General features: G+C 55.2%; 1 protein-coding gene and 1 long non-coding RNA gene across 6 annotated transcripts; both read left to right on the top strand.

The window, feature by feature from the left end:
• Nucleotides 1-97: 97 nt before the first annotated feature.
• LOC118174163 lies at nucleotides 98-13,271 on the top strand. Its single transcript, XR_004754574.1, has 3 exons — nucleotides 98-808; nucleotides 1,004-1,009; nucleotides 13,260-13,271. It is a non-coding gene; the product is annotated as an uncharacterized LOC118174163 (long non-coding RNA).
• On the top strand, nucleotides 3,536-11,406 carry MAFK (MAF bZIP transcription factor K). Of its 5 annotated transcripts, none has more exons than XM_035339304.1 (3): nucleotides 3,536-3,732; nucleotides 5,676-5,755; nucleotides 6,680-11,406. In XM_035339304.1, the coding sequence occupies exons 2-3, from the start codon at nucleotides 5,720-5,722 to the stop codon at nucleotides 7,112-7,114; spliced, it is 471 nt and encodes a 156-aa protein (XP_035195195.1). In that variant the 5' UTR covers nucleotides 3,536-3,732; nucleotides 5,676-5,719; the 3' UTR covers nucleotides 7,115-11,406. The 5 variants fall into 5 exon arrangements, with proteins under 5 accessions (XP_035195195.1, XP_035195196.1, XP_035195193.1 ...); XM_035339305.1 differs by lacking the exon at nucleotides 3,536-3,732 and adding an exon at nucleotides 3,766-3,784; XM_035339302.1 differs by lacking the exon at nucleotides 3,536-3,732 and adding an exon at nucleotides 3,787-3,906.
• Nucleotides 13,272-13,846: the final 575 nt, after the last annotated feature.

Raw genomic sequence — 13,846 nt, 5'->3', positions numbered from 1 at the left:
GACGGAGGTGCTGGACGCCGTTAATTAATCATAATTAATGCTGGCCGTGCAGTTGGGACATGGCAGCTCTCATTAGCAGGACACACTGCTGGCCTCTCGGCTCACCGGGGCTCTGTGCCGGAGCTGCGGTGCGCTGCGTGTCCCTGGCTATATTAGGGCACGCTCATGCCCTGCTTCGAAAGTGTTCCTAAACCAGCCAGCGGTTTGCTGCCTTTTATTTTTCACTTTCCCGTCGAGGACAGCGTGCTTTGTCATGTTTCACCTCGTTCCTTGCACCCGCCCAGGCAATCTGTTGGCAGTGCCGTGCACTGGGCCGGCACGTGTCGGCGCGACGCACTCCCATTTCCATCAGCCTCGAGCGGTGACTGATGGCCGGAGTGCGCTGCGGGGCTGGGCGCTGAAAACCTCGAGCTGGGGAGCCAGGAGAGGACAGCTGGGAGTGCTGGCCCCGCGGCGCTTGGGGTTTGTGGGATAAGCTCGCTCGCTGATGGTTTCTGTAAACATCCAGCTGTGAAACACTTGAGCAGTGCTAGCACTTTCAATTATCAGGAAGTTTCAGGCTCAGCACCCTGTCGAGATGAGCAGGCAGTTTCCACTTCTGTCTGAGCTATTGTTTCAGGCTATCTTCAAACTCGGGCAGAGCCTTCCAAGCATGAAGCAAGCGCAAAGCCACACGGCGCCGCAACCATAAAGACAAGGACTGAGGGGAGAGAAGCAGCACCATGAAGCTCCTGAGCGGGGGAACGGATCCCATAACAAATCCTGCTGCTTTGTAGGGTGGCAAGACCCCAGATAGCCACACTGCCATGTTCCCATGTCACAGACGGTGAAGATGTCCAAATTGATGTCTGGCCACACGCATGGGATCTGATCGGATCCTGTATGAGTGAGCAGAGCTGTTTGGTGCTTGGTGGCTTGATTCCTCTGCCTGGGAGAGGGGTGTCTTTGGGCTCACAATGCTGGAACGTGATTCGGGTGCAGCTCTGTCCCTGCCCTTTGTGAGCACATGGTGGGAGAAGCGCCCAGCGCTGTGGATCACAATCACCTGCAGTGTCTTCTGCGTACCTGTCCTGTTTGGCCTCCTTGTGTCTCCTGAGGTCCCGGGTTCTGGTTGTGACAGGTGTACCCTCCTGGTACCCTTCTGGTACCCTCGTGGTGCTCCGCTCCCTCACCACAGGCTCTCTGCAGCATCTGATGGGGTTGTTTACCAAAGCAGCACAGCCCGTCTGATCTCTGTCCAGGCTTCCCCAGCGAGCGCCCCAGAGAGCCGTGTCCTGGCAGCTTTCACGTTTACTCCAAAGGTTCCCGAATCTCCCTTTTACTGCTGGATGCTGGTTCCGATCCATAAGGGAAACGGAAAGCTGGCCAGCTGGGCGAGGGCTGCGCGGAGAGCAGTAAACAGTGACTCACCCCTCCTGGTGTCTTCTCCCCGCTCGTGTCAAATATATTGCCTTGCGTACGCTCCCGGATTCACACCGGCAGCCCGGCCCTCCCCTCTCCCATTCCGAATGAATGGCAGGCGTCAGTCTGCCTCGCGGGCTGTGCGAAGGTTGTCAGAGCAGGCGAAGGCTTTCTGAATGACGGATGAGGGATGGTGCCGTGCTGCAGCCTGTCGGAGACCTGTGTCGTGTCTCCAAGCGGTGGAGGCATGGAGATGAAGATTGAAGCTTCTGCGGTTCCCTTTGCCTGTTGGATCCGGCGGTGTCCTTGGGAAGCACATCCCTCCGGCTAGCCTCCTGGAGCTGGGGGTGATTTGGGGATAAACAAGAGATTTGGGTAACTTGCTACACCAGCTGCCTGGGAAGTAAATCCCTGCGTTTGGGAACAAGCAGAGAATTCCCCTTGCTGCTCATCTGAGGCTTGCCGGTGGAGATCCCCGCCACTGCTTGGACGTTTTGCTGTTTTTCTGCCCTCTGGAAGTCGGTGCTGGCCTGGCTGGAGGTGAGGGTTGCGTGTTTTCAGTTTGCTGTACTTATGTGAGGATGGAAGCTGAGCACCAGCGGGGCTGTCTGCCAGGCGCTCATGTTCTGGCCGGGGCTGTCTTTCGGCGCAGAAAGAGTTTGAGAACTCGAGTTGATCCGCAGTTGTCGGGTGGTGGCAGAGCCTTTGTAGTAATTCCTTAACGCAGGACGCGCTCTGAAAGCCCTGTAGCGTGGAAAGTCTGAAATCGTGTTCTGGCGTCTCTTCTTTCTCTTAATTACAAACCTCTCGTGGAAGGCTCTGCCTCACCTCGGCATGGCCACGCTGTCTCCATCACCCAGAGCTGGGGGTCGCCAGGAGATCCGGGCTGCAACCCTCAGCCTCGAGGTGCCAGGGCGTGGGTTTTGGGGAGGGCATGGGAGCACTCTGTGAGGGAGAGAGAGGGCGTTGGCGAAGCTGCCGGTGGGTAACTTTATTGCGGAATTACCAGGGCTCTTTATGCAACCCACAGTCAAAACACTTGCTTTAGATACGAGCGTGGAGCCGAGCTGTAAAAGCCTATGCCTGTACGGCGGGTGTCTTACTACTCGCTGTTTTATTTATGTAGCGTCCTAAGTGTGTCACGCTGCTTACAGAGCAGAGATGTAATGCGCTCCTCGTTCCAAAAAGCCGAGCTCCTAATTTTAGACGTGATGCAGTAAATGCAATTAAGGAAAGAAGGGCAGCAGGAGGGTGCAGACTGGAAGGGCTGGAGTAATCAAATTGCGGGTGGGGTCCCCGCAGACCCTGGAGTGGCGTGTTTGGGGGATGCCATGGGTTCGGCATGTTTGTGGGACGATTTACTATTCTGTCCTGGGGTTTTTGCCTCTAACTTTGGGAATGCCCTAATGCTGGGAGCTGAGTAGCCCAAAGCGGTGCTGAGGGGCAGGATTTGGCCGGTGGGGGTCTGTGGTTCAGGTGATGTGCTCGTGCCAATGGTGGAGTTCGTGAGCAGTGCTGTGTGGGCATCGAGCACGCAGACGGGGTGATGGGGAGCTTGTGTGCTCCCCCTGGAGCTGTTTGGGCACGTCCTCATCCTTGTCCCTATCCCGTGTGCCACCAGCGGCCGTGGCAAGGCCCCACCACGTAACAGGACCGACCACAGCCCGACCGGAGTGCTTGGGTGTGCGGCACGGCCGGAGGAAGGCGTGGGGTTGGGAAATGCTGTGCAGGGTGACAGGTAACCGGGGGGGCCATCACCGCACCAAGCCACCTCGCACCCGTGCGCTGACCCCCGCCGGAGGCGATCTCAACCCTCGCCGCCTGTTTTCCGCACTCCTTTACGTTTCTTTCCGTCCCCTCGTGGCCAAGCAGCCTGTTCAGTTTTTCCATCGGCTGGCGCAGAAGGCGCTTTGAAGACACGTTGGGTGAGGATCAAAAGGCTTTTTGTGCAACCGGTGGGTGTCACCGCCCTGCCGTGTCGCGCTCCCCCCCCTCCTTCTCGCCTTTCCTTTTCCGGCCGCCCCGCGCCGTGCGTTGCGTCGCGTTGGGTGCCACCAACGGGACCGGCATCGCGCCCCTTTCCTTGTAGGGCCGGGGGGGTGGTGGTGAGGGAAAGGGGGGGGGGATGCCGAGAGGAGGAAGAGTTTCTGATGCTGTGGGAATGCGAGCTCTCCAAGTCTGTAAACAGCTGGTGACTCACTGCATAGCTATGGCACCAACTGCCTGCGCGGCCGCGGCTCCCTGCGTGCGCAGGGAGGGGGCTGCCGGCCGCTTCCTTTACGCACTGGCAGCGCTCCGCTCCCCTCAGCTTGCCGGGACCGTTGGGCCGAGGCGAGGAGCTTTTCCTTCCTCCTTCGTGCTAGCGCGCGCCTCCGGCCTGGAGGTAGGGGTGGGCGGCCAAGGGGAAGCGATGAGGAGGAGGAGGACAGTGAAGGCAAGAGCCAGCCCTCGCACCCAACGCAGCTTGGGGAAGTTGGCTTGGGGGGAACCCCAGGCTCGTGGAGAGTAAGGGGCAGCGAGAGCCGTGCCTGAGGTGGGGTGGGTGCTGGGGGAGAGGAGGGCAGGGCTGTGCGATGCTCTGGAAGCAGCACACCAGTTGCTCGGAGCGGTCCATTCATCACCCAGCATCTCGGCCTCGTCCCTCCTCCAGCAGGCGTGCGGAGCCGCGCTGCCTCGGGCTGGAAAATAGAGGAGGCGCCTGAATGCGCACCCTGATGTCTGGGATAGTATCTCAGCGCTTACGGGAGTATTGTTATTATTATTATATTTTATTTTTCAACCCTCCACCCCCAGCTCTTCATCTCGCTTTGTACGTCAGCCGTGTGACAGTGAGGTGTCTCGCCTGACAAAGCGCAGGTGACAGCAGCACGGGCAGCACCCACGCGGCTCCCTCGTGTCCCCGCAGCCCACCTTTGCACCCCTGGGTCCCTCCACCCGCTGTTTGCAGATATGAATGAGTTTGTTTACTCGCCGACGACCTCGTGATGTCTTTGCACAGACATGACCTGAAGTCATTATCGCTTTTGGGCTTCTCGGTTTCCATGGCGACTGTCTCGGGGTTGGCTACTTTCCCAAGGTCACCATGGCAACTATCGGAAGGGAATCATGCTTGGGATGCTTCGGCTGGATTTTTCATGAATGATTAGGATGTGTGACACGACGCAGACGTGGAAACGGGGAGGGTTTGGGCTGGGCCAGGTCCGGGGAGGGGGGAGAAGGGGAGCGAGCTGCCGCCAGACGGGCGCGGTGCCGCCGGCTGCGCAGCCCCTCGGAGCCGTGTGGCGTGGTGGGGGGGACTGGCGCGCCGCGGGAGCCCTCCCCGCCGGGGGAGCGACAGGCGGAGGCTGTGATGGTGGCACGGCTGCGCTCGCCTTGCCAAGGGTAAGGTCTCCGCGGCTGCTGCTGAAACCCAAGGTTTCAAGTGGCTTGTTGCCGAAAGGCTGGGGGGTGTATTTAAGCCCCCCCAGGGAGGTGGGAGCGGAGGGTGCTGCCGGGGGACCTGCCTGCACCTTGACGGACATCGCCGGGGGCTCAGCGCACGGTGGCGAGCATCGTCAGGTCTCGGTGTGCTGGGAGAGGCAAAGTCTAATGCCTTGCTTTGTCATTATTGGGGGGGGGGAGGCTTTTGTTCGTGGCATTTGGGTTTTCCAGTAGCGTCGCCTTTGGGTGGGGACGGTGCTGGAAGCAGGTGACGAACCAGGCAGCCTATTTCTGGGCTGCTGATTCAATGTCAAGCCGTGTTAATAATCGTCAAAAGGAGGATGAAGGGAGTTGTTGTCTTGTGGCTTTGCAGAGCCTTTTATGAGCGGAGGTGACTCTCTGGTTGGTCCCTAAGAGGGTGTCCGGAGCGTTTGGGTTTCCTCCAGAGGGAGGTGAGCAGGGGAAGGGGCCTGGGTGGCCACTCTCCCCCAGCAAAGAGGTGGCACTGCATAGTCGCTTGCATCGCATCGCTGTTGTTTACAGGCGGGTGGGTGTCCTTCCCTCGCTCCCTGCCTTGTCACGGTGTGCTTAAAGCAAAAGATGAGGTCTTCAGCATCAGGAAGCAATGTGCTTGGCCATACAAATGTCTCTTCCTCACGTCTGTACAGGGCAGGCGGATCTCTGAACCCTTCCCAGGGATTTAAGCCATGGTGCGGTGTTTTTCAGGGGTAGTTTGGGTTGGGGTTTCGGGCTGTGTTTTGGGTGTCTTCTCTTAACCTGCCTTCATGCCTGAGATTGGCGTAATCTGAAAACCTTGTTTTGTGTGTGTTTTTTTTTTTTTTTTTTTTTTCCAGTTGCAATTTCTGAGCAGTTTTGTCCAGAAGACTGTGCTCAGGTTATGACGACTAATCCCAAACCGAACAAGGCGTTAAAGGTAGGGGAGGCCGAGTGGGTGCCGCTGGGTGGCCGGGGAGGCTGTGGCAGAGCCGTGCTCTGTGCAGTGCCCATTGCACGTGGCTCATCTGGGAGACTTACAAATGGGTGCTGATATCATTTCCCATTATCTATGGGAAAAGTCTCTAACGGAGATAGGGTAGAAGAATGCTGGTCGTACCTAGAAATATGTCTGAATTCCCTGGGATTGCGGGCTTGAGCATCCCAGTTGCCATCCAGGAGACCTTGGGGTAGGGCAGGTGCTGGCAGCACCCTGAAAGCAGCGCTCCCAGGCCTGGCAATGCAGTACTTCTGCTCTCAGGGCTGAGATGTGGCAGGGAAAGGCAGCTTCCACCTATTCTCGTGCAGATCCATGAGGCAGTAAATGCCTCAGGTATACCTGCTGCACGGTGGACCAGGCGTGCATTTTTCATGCTCTGGTGCAGCTTTTCTGGTGTCCTGGTGCTTTGTTCCAGGCGTCTGTAGTGTCAGGAGAGACAAAAGAATGATGTTTTGGGGGTTCTGGGAGTGGTTGTGGCAGCAAACCTGCTCGAGAGAGAGGCACGTGTCCTCGGTGTCTCTCTGGTGCAGCAAAGCTCAATCAGGCTGTGCTCCTTGAAGCCACGCAGGGCTGGTTTCGGCCAGTGCTCTGACGAGCAGCCTTTGATGAAAAGCCACAGCGTGCCAAATTAAACCCTGTGCACAAGTGGCTATTCTGCTTGGAGCCTGCTGCACTGGTGTCCCTGCGTGATGTGGTGAAGGGTGTCATCGTCAGGGCTCAGTCCCGAGTCCTGGCCGAGGACGAATTCAGTCTCCTTTTATTTCCTTGGGCTCCCCGCGGTGCCTCGGGGCGTGCTGCTGGCAGGGGGCAGCCCCTCTGCTGCCCGCGGGGTTGCTGCTACCCCTGTGCTGTTGGTGTTTGCAGGTAAAGGAGGAGTCGGGAGAGAATGCCCCCGTGCTGAGCGACGATGAGCTCGTGTCAATGTCCGTACGGGAGCTGAACCAGCACCTGAGGGGTCTCACCAAGGAGGAGGTCATCCGGCTGAAGCAGCGGAGGCGCACGCTGAAGAACCGGGGCTACGCTGCCAGCTGCCGCATCAAGCGCGTGACTCAGAAAGAGGAGCTCGAGAGGCAGCGGGTTGAGTTGCAGCAAGAGGTGGAGAAGCTGGCCAGAGAAAACAGCAGCATGAAGCTCGAGCTGGACGCCTTGCGCTCCAAGTACGAAGCACTCCAGACCTTTGCTCGTACTGTGGCGCGAGGGCCTATTACCCCGGCCAAAGTTGCCACCACCAGTGTCATCACCATTGTGAAATCCGCCGAAATCTCATCCAGTTCTGTGCCGTTCTCAGCAGCGTCCTAGTGCCCTCGGGGGGGAACTAGCAGCCTTTCGGAGGGAGGGGAGAAGGCTCTTATGCATTGTTCCGGAGTCCTTGGTCACGTCAAGAATTGGCATTTTAACAATTCTCTTCCAAAAGCGCAAAAAAAAAGAAAAGAAAAAAAGGAAAACAAAACAAAAAAAACCCAAACCTATAAAGGGAACTTAACTGGCTGCTTCTCTCTGGACTCAGTGGCTCCACCAAACCTCGTGTCCAGGATTTGAGCTCTGTATGCAGTACAAGTTGCTTCCTCCTTCCCCCTGTCTCCCCCGGACCCCTCCCCGCCGTGGGCAGCTTTCCAGCTGGGAGAAGATACCCGAGGAGCCTCCGGAGTCTTCGTGAACGATGCTCAAGAGCCAGGAAACAGATGGACCGTAGAAATCGTCACGTGAGATGAATGTATGGAAAAGAGTTTCCTTTAGTGGCATCCTGCTCCCTGTCAGAAGGGTCTCCCCTACCCTCCCCGCTTCCATCTGCTGTTGCGAGGGCAGGGAAATAGGCATTTCGGTTCGGGCTTCATCCTGCCAAGAGTGGATGGGAGTGGGAGGATGATGGAGACTAACGCTTGGGTGTGACCTCACACGTTAGGAACAACCTTTTGTTTTCAATCCATGCTGTTAAAATATGGAAAAATATATATTTTACATATTTTAATACGCCCCACTACCTGTGTGGCCTATAAAAAAATTACATTGCAGCCTCCTTTATTCCAAGCCCAAGTTTCCTAATAGCTCCTTCCCTGAGGTGTGCCTGTGAATTGGGTATATTTACGCAGTGTATTTCTTCCAAATGATCCGCAGTTTTGAAATAGCGGCTTTTTTTTTATTTTATTTTCATGGATTCCCCGAAGCTTAGGGGAAGGAGGCACAGTAAATGCTGTGAAGAGCTGTGTGATGGGGAGGAGAGGGGGGAGACGAGGAGGAACGATGCTGGAAGTATTACCAGGTGGAGGCTGTGGGGCGGTTCTGCTGGGCTCAGCACTATGAGAAGGGGTTTGTGTGGAGTATTTGGGATATTTTTAAAGCACTGAAGTGTAACCAGAGGGACATGGGCAGAAGGAGAGACGTTAGAGCCTCCTTTTTGGTGGAAGTTTGGTCATAGTGATGGTCCCTGCTGCAGAGCTGGGCTCTCTGATGGCCAGAGAAGGGCTGCGGGGAGGTCGGACGGGAGCCGTGCAAGGCTTTTCCTCTCTGTCTGGTGTCAGTCAGGATCCAAAGAGTACAGCCTACAACCCTCAGTGTTCAGACAACCTGTGTGAATATGACCCTGAAACTTGACGCTTCCTCTCGGGAATCTGTGAATTGCCCCGGGAGACGCACGGAGGGCAGGACGAAGATGGTCGCGTGTAGGAAGGAAGAGTTGGGACCGAGAAGTCGCGCGTGTGGCTCTGAGCAGTGGTTGGGGAGAGGGATTTCTGGCTTGGCGGTGGCAGGAAGCCGAGAGGAGGGATTCTGCTGTCACACAGCAGCGCTGAAAGGACGAGTGTTTCCAGGTCACTGTAAAAAATAGCTATGTTGGTATTTGTGCGTTTCGTTGTCTTTTTTATTTTCTTTTTGAAGTAGGAAAGAAAAGGGACTGTGAGTTTGGCAGGGCAGAGACTTGTAGAACGGACGATGCCTGTTGTCACGCAGGTGAGAAGTGAGGTTTCTGAAGGTGAAGCTGAGGGGGAGAGCTATGGGGATTTGGGCTCTGGAGTAGAAGCCAGAGATCACGGAGAGTTGATCGGTGTTTTGGACTGAAGGAGAAGTAATGGAGTGCCATATAAAGGGGCCAGGAGGCTGGCATCCACCATCCAGTAGGACTTGTTGTTTGGGGCTCTGTCTTGTCTTGAGTGGCAGTAAGTTTGCAGAGTTTCAGTGAAGCCCTCTTTGTCTTTGGAAGAAGTCGTTAGCTTGCTTTTCCTCTTTTTTTTCACCTTGTCATTGGAGTCTCTGCATTTCCCAAGAGGGTCCTCTGTGAAATAGGTTAATGAAAAGAGAAGCCTCAGCCTCGGTTCTCGTTCAGTCCTCAACACCTACCTTCGTGACCTTACTGAGCCAGGAAGGGTGCGAGCGAAACGCTTCCTGCAGGCTTGTCGCCCCCGCCGGATCCACGTGTCACGGAGGGGAGCAGGGAATTTCCTACAAGTGGTTTTCCAACCCGTGGAGTTTGGATGACACTTGGCGTTACCTCATTTCTCCTCCACTCCCTCCCTATCTCCTAACAGGCAGATCGATGTCCTGTGTATCAGTACCAGTTATTGACTCCCACAGCAGAAGCTGAGGAAGAGAAAGATGTTACTGTCATTTCCTGGTCCTCTCATGTTCTCCAGCTCGCAAACGTTGGAAACTTTCCCAGACCTTTACAGGTGCCTCCGAAAACAGGCAAAATGGAGACTCCTGGCACTGTTGGGGCTTTAAATGAAAACTTTAATGAAAAAGGCCAGTTGACTTGAAAATGCCCAAATGCTTCCAGTCTTTAAAACAGCTCCAGAGCTCCATAACATTCCTGGCTAGATAGGAACACCCTCTGGCTGCCCTTGACCCCCTGTCAGTGAAAGCAGACCAGTTGCACGGAGGGGGACAGAGGTTGAACTTTGTTCCTCGGGGAGGGTCTTCTTGCTGTTGGAATGAGTTGAGAAACATATCTTTTATGTGGCACTTCCCTTGCGGCCAAGTATTTCTTTTTTTCCAGTTCTTGGAAGAGTGCCAAAGGCTTGTCCAAGCGATTGCTAGTTTAGTGCTGGTAGGCACTTAAATCTCTGGTCACTCAATAAAGAACAAGAGGCCTGGGTGTTGTTAAAGCTGTTGATACCATAGCCATGGTAGGTAATCCATATTGGATATCCATAAGGACCACGTGGAAATATTTAAAGAGAGAGAAATATATATATAAATATATAATTATATACATTTTATCGTACAGATTTTTCGTAAAAAAAAAAAATAATTTTTTTTCCAAGTTTGATACTGTAAATCTTTATTAAAAGAAATTGCCAGTCCAGGGCTCCCTGGGTGGTGACCTGGAGGGGAATGAAATGTCCTGGCTAAACTTCCACAGAGGGATCAGAATTGCAAGGTAACGTGGAGGGAGGAATGACCCGAAAGCTGTTGACCACGTTGGAGACCCAGCTCCTCCACCCTCCATCCCGGAGGGCCCTCCAGCTTGGGGTTGTCACATTGCATTCCTCTGGGGTTTGGTTTGTTTCTGTTTGATATATATATATTTTTTTTTCCTCTCCGTCCTGTACTTGCAAGCCTAACACCCAGGGCAAGCGTGGCATGGGGAGCTGGCTGCCGCTGCAGAGTCCCCAGGGTGCTCCCCCACCGCAGTACCTCCCGCTCATCTCTTGCTGCAGTAGTTGGGGTGGCGGGGCTCCCTTCTCTGCCCCTCTTCGCTTGCCAGGGAGCGGTGGGCTCTGAGTTTGAGTGCTGGGATCCTCTCCCCCCAGACCTGGCCTTTCTAGCCCCTCTGCAACATGGGCACCACAGGATGCTGGAACAGCCTGCAGCATCCACACGGGTACCGGGAGAGAGTCCCTGGTCTCGTAGGCGCCTTTGTTGGTCCCTCCATTGGCAGTGGGGAAATGTTTTCCCTCCAGGGCACCTCCAGACCCTCGAAGCAAGTCAGCATCTCAGCTCTAGCCCACCCCTACCGCCTGCTGGAGCCCTGGGTGCCACCACAGCTGTGGGGAGGGATGGGTGCCAGTGGGCGAGGGCACGATGCCGTGGGCACGCAGAGTGGTCGGGCTTCCGCACGGCTCAGACCCCGGGGAGGAGGAGAAGGTGGCATTTTGGTTTTTCTTTTTTTTTTTTTTTTCTCCTCTCTCAAATCATTTAAACTTCATTGTCATGATTGTTTTTATTTAAAAAAAAAAGAAAAAAAAAGAAAAAAGAAAACAAAAACAAAACGATAATGAAAAACTTTTGTAACGTGGATTTGTTTTCCTTCGTCTGTATTTCAGTCTGCTGGGGTGTTTCCGTAGATGGTGGATACTTGCTTTCATTTTTTTAATGATAGAAGTCTTCTGTTTTAAGTTGTTTTTTATCACCAGCTCATTCTATCCTCTGTGGTTACTCAGTAATTTCATTTCAATATTTATTTTTGTGCTGCTTTTTTATTATAAAATAAATTATTGATATACCAAGCAATGTGGATTCCTGTTTGTAAGGCGAGTAGCCCTGTGTATGTGTCCATTACTTTCTCTTGACAGCCACAACGTAATTTATTGCTGTAAATTTAGCTGCAGTGACTGGTTTTTTTGTACCTTTCCAATAAAGCATTTTCTGGTTTCAGACTTGCCCTGGTGTATGGTCAGCGTTTTGGAGCTTGCATTGATTTTTCAGGGGCGTGTTTCCCTCGCCTGTCGCCTGAGCAGCGTGCAGCTGGACGCAGTGCTGCGGCTGAGCGCTGTATTTTCGGGAGGCAGCCTTTTTGTGAGTGTCGGAGCCAGCCGGGTACGTGTGGAGCCACCAGCTCACTCAGGTCCCAGCCATGACGTGCGAGACGTGGTTCCTGTCCATGAGCATCGGGATATTTTGTGGTGGTGGCTTGCAGAGCATATGGGGACTGGAGGCCTGGTCATGGTGCTGGGACAGCGCTGCAGGGCTTGGTGTGGGGAGCTCGGGAAGTGAGACAGGTCCTGGGGTGGGGAGAGCTGCTCCCCTCCCTTTGGGGTTGTGAAAGAGCCCTGCGGTGCTTCCTATGCAACTGCTTGTGGAGAAACAGCTTTAACCCCTTAAATCAATACTTTGTTTTTCCCTGTTTGTTCCTCTGGGATTTAAAGCAGTGAGTGGTGCCTCTGCCAGAGACCTGGGAGCCGTGTTAGCTTTGGTCCCCTGCTACAAGTCCCAGTTTTTAGGGATGGCTGAAGGGGGGAAACATGGGGTCTGCGCTGGGCCAAGGCAGTGGTGTGGAGGCAGGTGGGCACCTCGGCCAAGGACGGAGCGAGCAGTAGGGTTATTTGTTTGTTGGCAGAGAGCAGCAGGGCTGAGGAGGCCGTGTGTGTCAGCAGCTAAGGGGTGGCCATCAGGTGCCAGAGGTGGGCCAGGCTCAGCGGAGCAGGGACATGGGGGAGGCCTGGGGTGGTTGCAGTCGCCAGTGAGCGGTTGGAGGAGGCCCCCATCGTCTGCTTCGGCTCCCGACGGCAGGGAAGGCAGCGAGGAGCCGGGGGTGGCAGTGAGGGAGGTGGGACACTGCGTCTGTCAGGGATGGAGGAGCAGGAGCTCAGGTGGAAAAGGGCGTCGGGACTCGACCAGGTGGAAGTTCATGGGTGAAAGGAGATTCGTCCCTCACTGTTTTTAGGGCAGGAGGAAGGAAGGCCTAGAGCTGGGGGAAGTCTCGGTACATGGGGCAGGTCTGGCAACCTGCTGCCTGTGGAGGCCCAGGGGGTGCCACCACCCCAAAAGAGAAATGCTTCTGCCTAGCAGCGTGTGTTCTGAGGGCAGCACGGTCAGCCCCTGCTCTTGTGGGTGCTGAGGGCAGGATGTGCCCTGAGAGGACCAGGTAGCCCAGCCCAGCTGTGTCTGTGGGAAAACAGCCGTGCTGACCACCAGAGCCTGCTGCTGGCAGGGCCCATCTTTGCCTCCAGCTTTCTCCACACTCCTGTTGTAGAGGAAGAGGAGGCATCCTGGCAGAGGAGCACAGCACTACAGCTGCTAGACGACTCATGCCACCTAAGGCACCTTGGGTATTTCAGCTCTCCACGGATGCCTTCTGACATTGCAGGGGTTTGAGGGCAGGGACAGAGCCCAGGAGGAGCCGTGAGCCTCTCCCCCCTCTTGGAGAGGCTCAGGAGGAGCAGGAGGCCGAGCCTGCTGGAGGAGGCTGCGTTGCCTGCTGCTGCACGGCATGGCCGCCAGCTGGGGTCCAGCCCAGCACGGCTCCTTCGGGTTGGCATCGCGCTGCTGACTCGGATGAGTCACAGCTGGTTTTTTATTATTTTTTTTTCCTCTCCGTGTTTTGCTTGCAAGAAAGACCTGTTTTACATATAATACAGTAATCAGGGCTTGACATAAATAGGCAATTGTTACCGTCTGCAGTGGGAATTGCACCTGCTGGCAAAAGCAATGAATGCAGCCCATTATGCGCTGGAGTCGATCATTTGTGCAATGAAGTACAACTACGCTCCTCGCTGTGTTCTTGTGTGAGTCTGTATCGCAGTGGCTGCGAGCCCGCTGGCAGATGCCCCATCGTCACCTCTGCAGTCTGTCCTCGCCTTGGGAGGTGAAGCAGCCTCTGTTTCTGCAGCTGCGGCAGGCTCCATCCCGGAGGGGCAGCACAGACCAAGATGTTCGCTGAGAGACGGTTCTGCTTCGGTGATGGCTATGCAACAAAGCCAGGCAGCCTTGTCGATGCTGCTCTTCGTGGGCAGCGGGGTCCTGCCCCAGTGCCTGGACGTGCCAAGCACGTGGCCCTTGTTTACAGACCTGGTGACACCAAACGTGGCAGTGGTCTCACCGGCTGGGCAGGTACGAGCAGCGGAGCTCCAGAGCTGAAGACTTGCAAGACTGGCTCAGCCATAGCCTGATCGTGTTGACTCCAGGCTTCCAGCACGATAAGATTTTCTCTGATAATAATAAATAGATTTTGTGCTATTGCTGCCTAAGTCTGGGCTTGGCTCAGCGGATGAGGACCCGACGGCTCTGAACTGCTGCATCTGCAGCTTAGGAGAGGCTTGGAAGAGGTGCAGCGCAAGCAGGGGGGCACGCACCGCTTGTGGAGTGAAAAAGATGAGC

Source organism: Oxyura jamaicensis, chromosome 14, assembly GCF_011077185.1.
Source record: "Oxyura jamaicensis isolate SHBP4307 breed ruddy duck chromosome 14, BPBGC_Ojam_1.0, whole genome shotgun sequence".
In the NCBI taxonomy this organism is placed as follows: Eukaryota; Metazoa; Chordata; class Aves; order Anseriformes; family Anatidae; genus Oxyura; species Oxyura jamaicensis.
Note: the sequence above shows the minus strand (reverse complement) of the source record. Positions and strands in the feature narration are given on the sequence as shown.

Coding starts and splice junctions, on each gene's coding strand:
- MAFK (XM_035339304.1), top strand. CDS start 5,720: ATGACGACTAATCCCAAACCGAACAAGGCGTTAAAG. Junction 5,756..6,679: donor AACCGAACAAGGCGTTAAAG/GTAGGGGAGGCC, acceptor TGGTGTTTGCAG/GTAAAGGAGGAGTCGGGAGA.